The sequence below is a fragment of the Acanthochromis polyacanthus genome, chromosome 21 (genome assembly GCF_021347895.1).
Source record: "Acanthochromis polyacanthus isolate Apoly-LR-REF ecotype Palm Island chromosome 21, KAUST_Apoly_ChrSc, whole genome shotgun sequence".
Classification (NCBI taxonomy): Eukaryota; Metazoa; Chordata; class Actinopteri; family Pomacentridae; genus Acanthochromis; species Acanthochromis polyacanthus.
The window spans coordinates 30,194,579-30,210,802 of record NC_067133.1 but is presented as its reverse complement, the minus strand read 5'-3'; the positions used below and the strand labels follow the sequence as shown (position 1 = coordinate 30,210,802).

General features: G+C 44.1%; 1 protein-coding gene across 1 annotated transcript in view; it reads right to left on the bottom strand.

Moving 5' to 3' along the window:
• Nucleotides 1-16,224, bottom strand: part of cacna1aa (calcium channel, voltage-dependent, P/Q type, alpha 1A subunit, a) — a 104,155-nt gene that overhangs the window by 50,838 nt on the left and 37,093 nt on the right. The window contains 18 exon segments of the mRNA XM_051940890.1: nt 79-428; nt 545-1,176; nt 1,424-1,562; nt 4,680-4,786; nt 4,899-4,966; nt 5,253-5,370; nt 5,615-5,687; nt 5,889-6,020; nt 6,106-6,218; nt 6,389-6,501; nt 7,577-7,783; nt 9,212-9,295; nt 9,392-9,436; nt 10,257-10,372; nt 10,533-10,636; nt 12,515-12,702; nt 13,012-13,164; nt 13,936-14,027. Coding sequence (XP_051796850.1) covers nt 79-428; nt 545-1,176; nt 1,424-1,562; nt 4,680-4,786; nt 4,899-4,966; nt 5,253-5,370; nt 5,615-5,687; nt 5,889-6,020; nt 6,106-6,218; nt 6,389-6,501; nt 7,577-7,783; nt 9,212-9,295; nt 9,392-9,436; nt 10,257-10,372; nt 10,533-10,636; nt 12,515-12,702; nt 13,012-13,164; nt 13,936-14,027 — 2,834 coding nt within the window.

Sequence of the window (16,224 nt, the reverse complement as noted above, 5' to 3'; positions counted from 1 at the left end):
AGGGACAGGTGTGAAAATGAGAGCTTGGTACTTCAGTAAAGAGAAAACAAAGGAAAAGCATATTTCGTCAGTGCTCACCTTGCAGTATGGCGTTGGTGGAAGGAAAAATTGGCATATCCACAGCTGTGTAGTCAGGGTGAGGCAGCCTGATCACACTGTTGGCACGGTGATGTCCGATATTCCCATAGCTGTCCAACGTGACCAAACTTCCATGAGTGCCGCTGTTAGCGAGGTGGAGGGCAGATCCGAAGGCGGGGGCTACAGCGTGATTGGCCATCGGATTGGGGCGACCCTCTCCGGGGGGAGTGGAGCCGGAAACCAGTTTGGTGTTCATGAGGTTGTCCATATCCTCGCTGTACTGGCTGTTCTGTCTGGAGAGGGTCTTCTGGATGGGACGTGTGGTGGAGAGGTTCGGGACACTGCAGTCCCTAGAAGAAGAGAAAACGATGGACAGAGAAGGTGTGACAAGAGTAGCAAGCATTAGAAGACACAAGAATACAAGAAAAACAGTGGCTTGAATCATATCTACAGCCAATGAACGTACTTCCTTCTGTGTTGGCACATCCTTTTCCCTTCCCCGTCTGTTTGGTTTCCATGGCGACTCCTCCTCGGCCTCCTCTCGACGCCCTCACCACCTCCACCTCCGTCATGCTCTCCTCCATCTCCACCTCCATCCACCCCTTTCCTCTTATGCCTCCCTGATTTTCCACCTCCTCCTCCTGCGCCGTCCTCGCTGTCTTCTGTGTTCTTTCGATGCAACCTGGGCCTCCTGTGTTCCGACTGTCCTCCCCCTCGACTGCCGCTCCGGGTGTGGTGATGGCGCCTGGACGGCCTCTCCTCCGAGCCTGGCCCGGGGATCACCGTAGCGTCCAGCCGGTGAGAGACACGGTGGTGGTCGCTTTTACGGCTCCGTTTACTCTCCGTGGACTCCCCGCGTTCCAGCGGAGGCCTGGATGGACCCGACCCTCCACCGCCTCCTCCTACCTGGCCGTGGTGCTCGTGGAGGCGGGTTTGCCTGTTGAGCTCGTCAGCAGGGTGGTGCTGGCTGACGCAGAGGTCTGAGTTGTTGGCAGTGGTCTTGTTGGTGTTGTTGTTGCGGTTCTCATGGGGGTCGACCACTAAGGGTCGATCCAGATGGGTCTTCATGTCTGGGCGGATGTGGCGTGAAAAGTTCACCTGTGAGGAGAGTAGAGGAATGAGACTGTATAGCTAGCTAGATCAAAAATGGGACTTATAGTAACATTTGGGAAATTCAAGCTAGCATGTAAATTACCGTTGACAAATCTACCGCCTGTAGGTATCTGACTAGTCTAAAAACATGCCATCATCAGAGCCTTAACTTGTGTACACTGATATCACAAGTCTAGGGGCCTTTGTTTGCCTTGTCCTTTACATTGTTGTGCTCCTCCCTCCCTGTCCTTGCCTTCCAGCGATCGTCGGGGTCCAGTTCGTTATAGAGGGCCTCGCGGCTGGATGCTAGGGTCTGCTTCCTCAGCTCCTTAGTGCGCTGCTCCCACACCGACTTATTGATTCCTTTATTGTGGTTCTTCTGCTGCTCCTTACTGCAAGACGAAGCGGGATAAGAGAGCATTGGCGGCGTTAGGGCCTGCTCTGAGACTCGACGCTGTGCAAATGTAGTACACATATAAAGACATGAGAATGATGAGGTGGAAACCAACACCAAAAATACGTAAAATAGCCAGGACAGAAAGACACACTGGGGGCCACAAACATCTAGAGGGTCATTTGGCTGGACCTATAGATCAGGGCAGCTCTCAACAGAATAAGGCTCTGGGTGTCTACACAGCTTGCCAAAGCACAAGGCGGGACAGCCCTACTTTGGTAAACCATGTGGGGACACGACTTGGAGGATAACACTGAGGCAAGGTCAGAATTTGTTAGAATAATGCATAATCAATCAACCCGAAGCTGAATGGAAATAGAAGCCCAAAGTCCCCACTGAAGCTAAAAGGATAGAGCAGTCAAAACACCCCAGACTGTCAGTGACTACCTCCTTTCTTACCCTCCAGAACTTTAACCAATGATGAACTTTAACTCCCTTTTCTGTCAGGGCCAACAGTCAACCACAGTAAAGCAACAGCCGTACTGCGAGGTGCAGGCAACGGAAAAAGTACTCTTCAAAATAAGCCAACACAAAGAACAGCTAAAGAAAGCCAAGAATGTAGTAGAGGAGAAAAGTTTAGAACAAAAGGACAAAGGAAAGGAGGGTGTTCTTAAGACACAAAAGAAAGAAAGCAAGGAATGGTTGTAAAGTCAAGAAACAGAAGGGATTCAGAAATGAATAAACAAATAAATAAATACCAGTCCAGAAAGGGGTCGGTAGCGTTGTGACACTCACTGTGTACTTTGTTGCTGAGGAGGGAAACAGCTGGTGAGTGAGATGGCACGAAAGAACAGAAGAAGGATTTCATTCCAAAATGGGCCATTTACAAAGGGAATACTACCGGAAGCTATTCGAAGAAAATGTCCCGAAAAAACGGAATTATTCAAAAAAGAAGAACATATTTCTGAAATGCAAAAAACTGAAGAAATCTCAGAAAGGCTTTTTCTGTTGCTTTTTTTTGCCAAAAAAAGATTCCGCATTTTGGAATGCAACCCTTAACACACAACACACACTCAACACACAACACACACTCACCTCTGCAATTTGTTCTGTCTGAATATGTAACAAGGGTTTTTGTGTTCTCCTTTTTGTCCTCTCACAAAACCCACTATTTGGATCACTCATTTACTCTGCCTGATCATTTCTTGTATATTTAATACTATGTATAGTACCATTCAATGGCTTGGGGTCACTTAGAAATGGTGTTGTTGAAAGAGAAGCTTTTTTTTCTCCAATGAAGACAGCATTAAATGAATGATAAATCCAGTGCAGACATAGTTAATGTGGTAAATGACTATTGTAGCTGTAAACAGCTGATTTTTAATGGAATATCTCCATAGGGGTACAGAGGAACATTTCCAGCAACCATCACTCCTGTGTTCTAATGCTACATTGTGCTAGCTAATGGTGTTGAAAGGCTCATTGATGATTAGAAAACCCTTGTTCAGTTATGTTAGCACATGGATAAAAGTGGAAAACATGGAATTATCTGGATGAGCCCAGACTTTTGAACAGTAGTGTAGATCTGCCCTGTTCTCACTGTACTATTCTATTACTTTACTCTTCTTATATGTCTAAGAAAGTACAGTTTTTCTTCCATTTCAAAGACACTTACCAAATAACGGTCTCATGTGCATAACACAGACAACAACAAGCTTTTTGTGCAAATATGTTGCAATAAAAACAGAATTTGCTCGTACTGTTGGAATCTCTTGAGGACAATAAAAGTTTTAAATAAATTTTGATTCTGTTTAAGTTGCTGAAGGGGACTTTAATTCTGACAGCTGGACTTATACAGCCTCACAACTATTTTTCGGGGGGGTTTTATGTTGCCTCCTTCCTGAGTCCACATACGATATCTTCTTAAGAGATTCTTCATGCACCACTGATGGCCCCGAGTTTAAAATCCCTGCTTGGTAAAACAAAGACTATCCTCACTGGAATCTCAATGACTGTTTTGTGCTGCTAATCCTCACTAAACCAACATACACTTAACATTTCTTCCTCACTCACACCCACACACACACACACACACACACACACACATGCACTGCATTGACAAAAAGAAATATTAAACCTTAAATATGAATCCCAGTTAAAATAAGGACTACTGGTACACGTACACAAATGCCCACAAGCACAGTGAAATACAGCACAAACAGTAACAAGAAACATGAAACTATCCACATGTAATGAGCGTGTAAAATAAGTTTTAACTCCTGGACATGTTTGTGTGACGCTGAGTGAGCTGCTGTATCTACGAGGAAAGGTCAGACCTGCATGTACCTGGTGTGTGTGTGTCTGGTTTTCATGAGCAGAGGTGGACTCCCCCTGTTGTCCAGGTGTGTGTGTCTGTGTGTGAACTTTACCAGTGGTGAAAGGAAAGACCCCTGTGTATACAGAGAAAAGAGATCACAGACTCCCCCGACCAGAGGAGAGCTGGACAGATCAATCCAACGCCGGCCTGTGTGTGTGTATGAGTGTGTCTGAGCTTTACTACGCACAAAAGAGTGTGACAAAAAATAGAAAGAAAAAAGCAAAGGGGAGTCCGAGAGGACAAAGAGGGAAGTACATGCATGTTTCACTAAACTGGCTCTTACCAGATAAATGTATGCTGTGATGAAACAATTATAAAAAATATTTTGCTTTCAATTTAAACTAAAATCTGAAAAAAAAAAAACACTTTGGATAAAGGTGATTTATGCCTCTGTGATAAGAAAACCTTCTGTACACTAAAATGATATCAGGATGCGATTCCCAATTTAGGAAAAATCAATGAGTGTGCTTTAGGTCAGTGTCTTGATAAAATCTTTACAAGTACAAGAATCCTATGAAGCTCACTGTGATGTAAAAAAGCTCTTTACAAGCATGAGCATCACTACTGTGAGAGTGAAAACACAACAGAAGACGGAGGTCCATTAGCTGTTTTTCTACACTGTGCTTGGCTCCTAGATGCAGAGGGAGTTTCTTTAAAGATATGTGCGTCATAAAGTCCTGCTGTAGTCCAAAAAAAAAGAAAAAAAAAAGAAAGAGCGCAACAGAGACAGAAACTCACGCGGCTATGGAGAGATTGGCAGCAGACAGCGGGCTGACTTCAGCCACTTCCTTGGCTTTCTGCAGAGCGATCTTCTGACTGGCAGCCTCCTCTTCCTCCTGTTCATCCTGCAGAGAGGAAATAAGAGGGAAGAGATGAATGAATGGGGAATGAGGGCACAGTTCATCGACTGGAGCAGAATAATACAAAGATGCTAAGCAGAACTGGACGTGACTGTACCTTGGTCAGCTCCTGTGCGTTGGCCAGATTGTCCACAGCGATGGCCAAGAACACATTCAGCAGAGTGTCTGAACACGGAGTTAAAAGCCATCCAGCACAGCAGAGAGTGTTTGTACACGAGCATACGGCGTGCACATAAAGGACCTGGCTGAACCACTTAGCATGTAATTCACAGCAAGTTAATACAATGGATTGTGCAAGAACTGAGGTCAGACTAGTCTGGCATGCATGCTACAGAAACATGACACTGATCTCATACCAGGGACAGAATGACAGAATGATGGGGTTTCCTGTGTGAGCATTAAGACGCATCGTGTGTTTCGTGTGCATGTAAACTTCTCTGTTGAGGGATACAGTTGCCAAAAAGTGTGAGAACGATGAAGAAGACAGAGAAGGCCATTCCCTTGTTGACTCCACCCTGAGACTTGATGCCATAGTACATCACCACGTTCCAGTCCTCACCGGTCAGGATCTGGAAGGCAAACAATCAGAAAAGACAACATTTAATGCATCCATGTACAGTCACATATCATGTATGTAGCGCTCACTAACCCTCACGGTCCCCGGCTAATCACATTTAAGAAGTTAAAAGTACCATTCTATATTTTATATCACTTCCTCATGTATAAATCCTGTTTAATCCTTTAATCGCTTCCTCCTAAATCCAACCCCGGTCTTCTCCTGCTTTCTTCCCTCCTACAGTCTCCTCAGCTCACCTGGAACACTGTCATTATTGCTGCGGGGAAGGTATCAAAGTTGGTCGAAGGGGTGCCATTTTCAAAATTAAACCTAGCAAGGAAAAAAAAACAGCAGCAGAGAGAGACAGAAAAGAGAAATGTGAGGGAAAACACAGAAAGAGCAGCAAGAATCAGACACAAGCACAGCAAGTTTCTGCCTCAGAAATGACTCAGGGAACCTGGCAGGAAACAGAAACCAATCTCTTAGTGGGACATATAATGAGAACTATTAAAATGAGGAAACGGCACTGACTGTCCTCCGAAGAGCTGCATCCCCAGCAGGGCAAAGACAACGATGAAGAGGAAGAGCAGGAAGAGCAAGCTGATGATGGACTTCATGGAGTTGAGCAGAGAGACGACGAGGTTACGCAGAGATGCCCAGTACCTGATGAGCAGAGGAGGAATTAGTTTCAGCGTATTAATATTGCCTTTATTTAACCAGAACAGTGACTTGACTGCAGCTGACTCACTTGGTGACTTTGAAGATCCTCAATAACCTGAGAGCTCGAAGCACGCTGATGCCGAATGACGTGCCCGGCTGGATGATGGACCACAGCACTTCAAATATACTCCCACATATCACCTGACACCAACAGAAGCACATGCAAGCGCGTTGTTACTCATTATAAGGAGTAAATAATATGTTTGTGAGTGTCAACACGTCCGGGCTTGAAGCGAGTGTTTGCACCTGGCTGTGTGTGTTCTGTTCTGTTCGTTTCTGAGGGTTGTGTGCTGAAGTGCGTTGGGACTCACCAGGCAGTCGAAGCAGTTGAAGGAGGAGTTGAGGTAGGCCTGCTTGCCCAGGCCATACATCTTTATCATCATCTCTGACAAGAAGATCCCCAGGAAGATGAATTCAGCAAAATCTGCACGGAGGGGTGAAGACAAGAAGAGAGGAAGGAGGGAAGATGTCAGAAGTGAGGCGGAGGCCGTCCGTCAGCGCGTCCTTCAACACGGATCTGCAATTTATCTGTTCCATCTGTACAGAACTGCATGGAAGGGCAGGGTTTCATGTGTTTACTGAAGCATGGATGTAAAATAAAAACTCTGTTTTGGAATGTGTGTTTGAAAAAGCATTTAAGTTCTTCTGATTTTGTATTGTGCAGCAGTAAAGTCAGTGTTTTTGGCATCAAGCTCAGACTCACTGCAGAAACAACACTTTTTATCTTAGTCCAGCGACATTTCATTTAATGCCAGTAAGCACATCAAATTTGTTCTTTTTCCAGGATTATTGTCAGAGATTTGTTAGTATGTCGTTAAAGAGGTGTCTAGTTGTACAATTATAAAGTGCAGATATTTTCTACCTGGGTATAAAATGTAATAAACACTGTCCACTAACTGCAGAGCTGCTGGTTTGTCCACATATGTATAGATGTTCATTTCAGGCATGTTACTGGGTCAGACACTGCACTGCATGGTTCACGATCAGCCCCTTTTACTCCACAGTGTCAGGATGTGTGAAACTGATCCTACGTCTGCGATATTTAACTAAACCAAATATTAAAATACAGCAAATCATTTTAACGCATCTCCTGTTTTCTCTATTTCATAAGGATTTTTAGAACTTCATAGCCTGTTTATGGCTATTTTGTCTCTTATTTCAGTTATCATGTGAGAGTGTCTGTGCGTGTCTGTGTGTGTGTGTGTGTGTGTGTGTGTGTGTGTGTGTCTCTGTGTGTGCGTGTGTGTATGTGTGTCTGTGTTTGTGTACACTTGTAAAAATGAGAGAAATAAGGCGAGAGTCTGTGTAGAAGGAAAACACTGTGCTTGGATGAGCTTGTGTTAAATGTTTGGGTCAGCTCTTTGAAGGATTTAGTCACATTACTGGAGAATTTGCTCACCCACCGCTTCCTAGTAATCTGTGATGACAGTATTTGTGCATTTGTGGAGAAAATCTGTGCATGCTGGCACCAGGTCTGCTCGTATCTCCCTCCTACTCACAGAGAAAATCTGAGAGCGGCTCCGGCTGGTCGTAGTGAACTACAGCCACACACAGCGTGTTGAGGCCCACCAAGCACAGGACGGTCCAGTAGAAGGCCTGAGACTTCACGATGTGTCGGATCAGGAAGCGTAACCTCCGCTCCCTCCGCTTAAAAGTCGAGCCTTCGAGTTTAGAGCTCTTCAGGCTGGCACGAGCAAACGGTGAACCTGGAAGAGTAAAAATTATTATTATCAGTTTACCTGTGAGTTTACCTGTGGTTTAATGGAAGGACGGTGTTCTAAAACTAGAGTATGTCCTACAGGTCACTAATAAATCTGCACAGCTGTGATTACTGTTGTTGACACTGAGATTGATGCTGTAAACTCTAAAATAAGCTCCATTAGTGTTTTTTGTCTTAACTTTTCATAATTATACTTATTCAAAAGCTGCAGCTGACCTTTTGTGATGTTACCCCTATAGGTCATGTGATGAACTGCATCTCGCAGATTAATCCTGTTACTAAGACTATTAATGCTAAAAAGAAAAACAGAATGTATGATACACATATGAATGCATGGTAAAAAACAACAAATCCATCACTGAGCTTATGTTTGCATCCAAAAGCTCTACTTGTGCAGAGTGACACATACTGTAGGTCAACGTTAACTCATTTTGGGGCAATTTTAACTAATTTAGAGCAACATTGAGAGTACATTGTGTTAGCTAGCGCTGTTGAAAGGCTAACTGATGATGAGAAAACCTTTGTGTAGGTACATCTATTAAATGATGACACTGACAGTAAATGATACGCATCCCAATCATACTATGGCGTACAAGTTAATGAAAGGATATCGGAGATAAAAAAGATGCTGTTTTTTAATGAGTTTAGCATCATCGCTAACAACAACAAAAAGAACATCTCATACAGACGTTTGGCTTGTTGGAACATTGGTTGTAACAGCAAACATTTTTCTCTATCCATTTTATATTTAACCTTTTAGTCCCTGAGCCCTGTTTTTGAGGCACCTCCTTAGTACCTACAGCCCCTGCCGGCGGGGGCTGTAGGGACTAAGGGGTTAAGTAAATACTGATGCATAATTCAGCTATGGTAGCACACCATCTACGCTCAACATGGCAGACTGCGCTGTCCCCATTACATGACGTACATTATATCACTACGCAGAATGCTAAAAAAATAAATTAATCATCTGTGTTTTTGTGAGAATCAGAGAGAATTGCTTATAAAAAAGAAGGGCTCGGAGGAGAGACGCAGGAATGAAACAACAAGGGCAGGTTGGAGACGAGAGGAAGATGAGGAAAAATGTAACAGGAGGAGAGAGGAAAGAAAAGGGCAGGAGAGGAGAGGAGGGTCAGGTGATGCTGATACGCAAGATAAGATAGCATCTCTGTGTACCCGAGGTTTGCCTTTGTGTGTGTGTGTGTGTGTGTGTGTGTGTGTGTGTGTGTGTGTGTGTGTGTGTGTGTGTGTGTGTGTGTGTGTGTGTGTGTGTGTGTGTGTGTGTTTAAACAGTCACAACGTGCCATAAATGAAGGTTAGGATGAGGTTTGGGTTAGGGATATATTAGTTAAGTCCTGTGAATTCATGTCAGTCAGTGTAATGTCCTCTGATGTGTGTGAGACGGAGTGTATCTTACCTACTGCCAGATCTCCCTCCCCTTCCTCTGGGTTTAGAAGCTCAGCTTTGCTCTTGTGGTTCTTTGTAGCTCTCCTACGGGAACCTGCAACAGAAGAAGAACCTCCATCTGTAACACAACAGTCCTGACACTGGCTTGATCGTATCGATGTCTTGCATTATGTATTAAAAAAACCCATACCATCGTAATCATTTTCGTTTTCATCGTCCGCCAAGATGACCTCTTCTACAAAACACAAACAAAAATGTTAATAGGGTTTGTGTACCTGTCGACCTGCACCTGGGTGTGTTACTCATCCCTCCCTCCTCTGTTTTTCAGCCTCCTTATTTTCATGTAGATCGTCCTTTTCAAGAAGATCAAAGGTCCGTCCCTTCTATCTGCCCCTTCATCAGCTCCTTCCAACATCTAGCATCCAACCCTCCGTTCCTCTTATCTCCTCTACATCCTTCCCTCATTCAGCAGATGGGCCAAAAGACCAGAGAAAGACAACTATGTCCTCTCTATCTGAGCATCGTCTTTCATTCTCATCAAAGTGGTCATTTAAGACTGCACTGACCACAGTTCAAGTTTGAGGAGGGCTTTACTGACACTACATACATGTTCTCCTGTACTGAGATACTGAATGTGTCTGATTTGAAGAGCTAGAGGTGGGTTTTACATAGAAGGGAATAAATAAAAACAGGTGAGGAGAAGATTTATAGCAGATACAGTCTGAAGTGTATCTGATAAAAAGCCTAAAAATGGCAGCAATTCATTAGAAACTCACATTTTATTATTGCAAATTGACATAGATCCTTGTGAAAGTGTTTAAGCTAATGTTCCCAGGGGACTGCAGGTCATCACCTCCTGCAGCTGCTTCATTGTGAAATCCACAAAAAGGGATTTATACCCTTTATTTATAGGCTTTTATTGTGAAAAGCACTGAGTTTGCATCAAATACATACGATTATCACATGCTTCTGTGACAAAATGTACTCTGACCGGCTAAAAAAACAGCAGATTTATGGCTGCGTGTGTCATTAAATGCACAGTAAACTGTACCAACCAGCTTTGCAGATCCACTCCAGATAACCGTTGAGTTCTCTCTCAATCTGCTGCTGTCGTCTGAGCTTCAGGAACTCGCTCCTGTTCTCCACTCGTTCCCTCTCTTTGGCAAACTCCCTACAGGGACGGACAGCATGAAAACTCAGTGGCCATTTTTTTTATTGTAGATGCGTTGCATTTTAAATCAAACATACATCCATGTAACATCCACTAAATGATTAACAGCACGGAAAATTCTGACTAAACAACCTTTGTGGGGTCGCCTGAACAGACTCACCCGGACAACACACCCAGCACCAGGTTGAGCATGAAGAAAGAGCCGATGATGATGAGGGGGATGAAATACATCCAGTTCCATGCACTCCCTGAGGCATCGTTGCTCTGGAAACACACACGGAGACATCAGACGGAGCAATCAATGCTTTGCTCTCTGCGCTCATATTAGCACCTGAGCTAACAGAAACATTAGCTGGTTAACAGAGCACTAACATGAGAACCAGGAAACGAGCTAAAGACTTAATCAACACTCTTTAATGAAAAAAATGTGTATATATATATATATATGACCAACTTTACAATAATATTCAGTAAATCAGTAAAGCAGGCAAACGAGGACGCACAGAATTTGTTGCACTGACACATATTTTGGTTTGTCTGCACAGAAAATGTCATTTTTTAATCCTGCTTGTGGAATTAAGAAGTAGTTTTTGCATCTATGTACTCCACAAATGTTCCGAGTCCTTAATATTCAGCCAAGGAATGTTTTAATTTAACTGAAAAATAACTGAAAAAAGGCATCATGCTAATAATCTTATGATTAAACGTCCCGTCATTAAAAGGTGGAAGCTCTCAGCAGTGCTAGAAATATAAACAACAGCAGGGCTGACATGGTTTTGCTTTAAGTCATCTCAATAAGTAAATGCATATCTGCCACTCTATTTAGCTGCTCTGCGGAGTAAATAATGTATAGCAAACACTTCTCTCCCTCCCTCTCTGTCTCTGCCATCCTCCTGTCCAGACTGTCTCCTCATTTCTTTAGTCCCTCCTTATTGTTTCGTCTCGTCTTCTGGAACCCCTGAACCGTGATTTGTGCATCTTTTTAAATTAATTTTTCTCTTTGCTCATATTTTCATTCAATCCTACTTTTTTTAATCTTCTAAACTCATGACCTCTCCCTGTGTCTGTCTGTCACTGATCAGCTTCTGCATTGATTCTTCATTTCCCCACCCAGAGACCCTTTGCTTTTCTGTCTGTCCTCCCCCACCTCCTCCATCTTTCTTTCTTCCTGCATGCTAGCTGGTATCGCCGCTGTGTACCCAATGTACCGCAGACCCTTTTTTCTACCATTAAACTTTTATTGCTCCCCTCCCCAGCAGCTGCAAGAATAACTTGGGCTGAACAGGCCCTTTTAAATATAGAGCAGCACCGGGAAGGAGGGACACGAGGAGAGAGAGGGAGAGAGGGGGATGCAAAGGAAGAAGAGGAGGGATGGGGGAGAGAAAGAAAAGGAAAAGGGGGGAACAAAGAGCAAAAAAAAGAACAGTGGGAGGAATAAGAGCGACTGATGTGGAAAGGAGATGAGAGACGAGACGACTACAGTAACACTCAGAGACCCTCATCTACCTCTGGTCTCCATAGCAACCGTTGCCACTGACAGCAGGGGAACTATTCAGTGTTGGACAAGAGTGATGACACTGTTCAGAACCTGGTACCCATTTTACAGGCAGATGCAGAGAGTGTACAGGTGGATTTTAGGTATTTTACGGGCAAAAAAGGCACAAATCCAAAAAAATAAATCCTAAGTCCGGGTGCATTTGAACGGATAGCTCGGTTTGCAATTTTAATTGCTTCTTTTTTAGAATATTGTGTGGCAGTTTTATCCATATTAAAAGAGCCACAAAACAAACTGAAACTGTAAAACTGCATTCAGTGTTCCATCTTTTTCCCAGGGCTGCACAGTGGATAGGGTTAGCACTGTCGCCTTGCAGGTAGAAGATCATTGGTTCTCATAACGGCCTTCCTGACATCTTTCTGTATGGAGTTTGCATGTTCTCCCCGTGCATGCATGGGTTTTATCTGGTCCAAAAACATGCTGAGGTTAATTGGTGACTCTAAGTTGTCTGAATAATCCCTGCTACATTCACAGAAACCTGATCGTGCAGAGTTTGTTCCTGCTTCGCCCTCTGCACACATGCTCTGTTTTGCTGGCTGGGTTCCCATTAAACTGGTCACTGATCATGCAGGTGTGTTCAGCCGTACCCAGTAGAGCAGCTCAGTCCAGCCCTCCATGGTGATGCACTGGAAGACGGTGAGAATAGCAAACAGGATGTTGTCGAACTGCGTGATGCCGTAGTTTGGTCCCAACCAGTACTTTCTGCAGGTGGTGCCTTCTGGACAGAGCCGTGACGGAGGCTCATCTCCACACGGAAAGTCTTCTTTGATCTCACCTGAACACGGGTGGAGGCGAGGACAAAACGCAGGTATAGATAGAGAAATACGAATTCTATAAAATGATATACTCGTAGATGCCTGCAAAAAACAGATTTCGGCGACATCTTTTCTGTTACCGTCACAAAACAAAGCAGTTCGATGCCAAGTATGCTATTCAGCTGAACTACATTGCTTTTCTAATTTTAGCACTGCGACTATTTAAAGTCTACCTCAGCAGGAGCAGGTGCAGGCGTCTCTGGGGCAAACAGTTAGCAAATGAATCCTGACTTCACTATTGGCAAACACACACACGCGCCGTGCGTTACCTGTGTGATTGTCGAAGCAGGTCGTGTGGAATTTGCCCATGTAGAACTCCAGGCCGATGATGGCGAACATGAGGATGGCAAAGAAAAGCAGGAGGCCAATTTGCAGCAGGGGGATCATGGCCTTCATGATGGATTTAAGCACCACCTGTAAGCCTGGAGGACACGGTTTATGTAGCATTAGCATTTACAGTTTAATCAGTTTAATATTAATGTGTTTTGTTTTCAATAAGAATCACAGAATGCAAAAAAAACAAACAAAAACTGCCCTTTCATCACCTTTTTTATGAAGAAATCTCTTTATACCCTCCACAGCTGGACATTATTACACTGTTTAAAGTTCCAAAACCATACAAGAACGCTAGTTTGTGAGTTATTTGATGGGAAAATTAAGTATTTGATATCCTTAAGCACTGTGATTTTTAGATTTGATATGAAACCTCCTTTAAAGTCCGTCACCTGTGTAAGGATTCTTGGGTTTATCGTGCTGCTGCTCCCTGTGGATCACTGAATTCAGTCATAATTATTATTTCTGTTTAATTCATGCCTCCATGTGTGGTTTTCTAGTTTGGTCTTCACACAAACCTAAGAGACTTTTCTGATGAGTAAGCCCTGCTTTGCCTATTCAGACCTGTAGTAGAGAACAGGCTATTAATAACTCTGCAGTGGCAGTGGAGCTGGAACACGACCGCCACTACATTTAAAAATGAGCGTTGTGGGCACAGAAAATGGCTTTTGTTGGTGCATTATGCAGAACAACACAGAAGATGCACAAAGCCTGAACACAAATCACTCCTTCAGAAATATGTTTTCCTCAGTTGTTCAGAAGCGACAGAAAAGCTGCTATAAAGAGAAGAGGTTGGCAAAATCTTCAAGGAATTCTTTACTGGTCAGTGTCTTGGGTTCAAATGAAGAGCGTAGACTTACTGGGAATACCAGACACCAGTTTGAGAGGCCTTAAGACTCGAACAGCCCTGAGGGTCCGCAAGTCGAAATCTGAGCCCACAGTGGACAGAATCCTGAAGGGGAAAGACAAATGCACAGACGTGAGCACAGAGAATCAATATTTAAGCGAGTTAGGTTTGTCACTGTCCATCAGCCTCCCTGTTTCTCGCTTTCCATCTCACACGCACACACAAACCCATGCCAGGTCATTAGAAACAGCCGAGCCAGCGCCGTATGTAAATCCTGTAAAAGCCGAGCTGATCAATAGAGCTGACAAGTGAAGCAGGATGGAGGAGTGTATCAGGAGGAAGGAGGGATGGGCTGCAGGGAGATGGACTGTAGAATGAAAGAAGAGGAGGAAGATGGAGAGATGGGAGGACAAAGACGGAGGAGAGATAAAGTTGGTGGCATCTAGAGACAAAGAGAGCGAGGGGGCACTGGCAGATGGCGAGGAAGACATGCTGACTCGCTCATTTCTGCCTATTCTTATTCTCAGTGCATTTAAAATGTTTCTCTCCAACCAGTCCTCAGAGTGCAGAGTAAACACATTGCGGTGTGAGCCGTGGCACCTGAACCGCCACTCATCATCTGAATTAGAAATTGTAAACAGCGTGTGCGTGCGTGTGTGTGTGTGTGTGTGTGTGTGTGTGTGTGTGTGTGTGTGTGTGTGTGCGTGCGTGCGCTGGAGAGGGTTAAGATGTTCCCTCGTGCTGCCAGACTTCCAGTCAGTCCCTTCGTCTGACGCACACTGTGAATCATCCTACTTCCCACTTCTCTCTCCCATCCCTTCCTCTCTCTATCATTCTGACACATTTCTACTTTGCTCTGTTCCACTAAGAGGCCCAGTGACACCACAGAGCCTTAATCACAGGCTTGAAGTCCGCCTGCTTTGACTGGAATCCTGCAAACTTAAACGGGTAGAAGGATAAAACTGAGTCAGGCTCTACGGGTGGAGGTATACTTAACTGTGGTTTCTAGCTGGGTGTTGTGTTACCAGGAAGGCCCCCCAGCGGTGGGGGCTCATCGCCAGCATGGGTTTGGGTCCTTGTGATGACATTGTGTGATATCAAATGCCTCATCAGAGCCCGACTTGTAACTGAGAGGGTCCCGGTTTGGTCATGAGGCTTTAATGTGTTTCGGCTGCACAGTATCTTATTGTGACATTTGCAAAAGAACAGAAACTAGTCCGTGGCATTAATAGGAGTGATATTAATTAAAGCCAGACCTATAAATCAAAGAGTCTGGAAACAGAAGCACTTAACAAAGCCTGCCTGCCAAAGCACACATTTTTAATAAACACGTTCCAGGCAGCCTCTTAAAATGGCTAATCCAAGTAAAAAAATAGCCACAAATCAAAGTGACTTAGAGCAGCAGCATTCTTTAGACTTGCTATGAGGAGGATCACTAACAAACTGAGCTATGTAGCTACGCAGGCATTTCTATCAGTAGAACCTCGTTTTATTTGTTTGTTTGTTGCTTACAAACAACCAAACAAACAAACAAACAAACAAGCACTTTGCCAGAGAGGAGCACATGTTGAGCCTAAAGCCACAGTTTACAATGTCATGAAGGTGGCTCTCTGTTAACCTGCTAGATCACCATGGTAACTGATGCTGCGCGGTGATATCGCCATGGTAACTGATGCTGCGCGGTGATATCACCATGGTAACTGATGCTGTGCGGTGATATCGACATGGTAACTGATGCTGCGTGGTGATATCGCCATGGTAACTGATGCTGTGCGGTGATATCGACATGGTAACTGATGCTGTGCGGTGATATCGACATGGTAACTGATGCTGCGTGGTGATATCGCAATGGTAACTGATGCTGTGCGGTGATATCGCCATGGTAACTGATGCTGGGCAGTGATATCGTCATGGTAACTGATGCTGCACAGTGATATCGTCATGGTAACTGATGCTGCACAGCTATCCTGCCTTGGAGGAGCTTCTGTTCAGAGTCTAGCATCTGCTACAAAAAGCTCCACCCTTTGACCGAATCTTTTCCGGATGCCGTCTGAACCCTGCAGTCAGCTGCTGATGCAGAAAATGCAAAAAAAAAAAAAAAAAAAGGTTTTACTCTTGGTTCAGATTTACTGTCATGTCTGTTTTACGCCGCTGGTGCTGCAGCTAATACCAAGCAGATTAGAAAATTGATCAGTTTATTAGCATTTATTAATAACAATAATATGAATCACTTTGCTTTTTCAGAAACATCCTTTATTATGGGACAGTGTTGAACCTAAATGGGCTTAATGAGGATCATGTT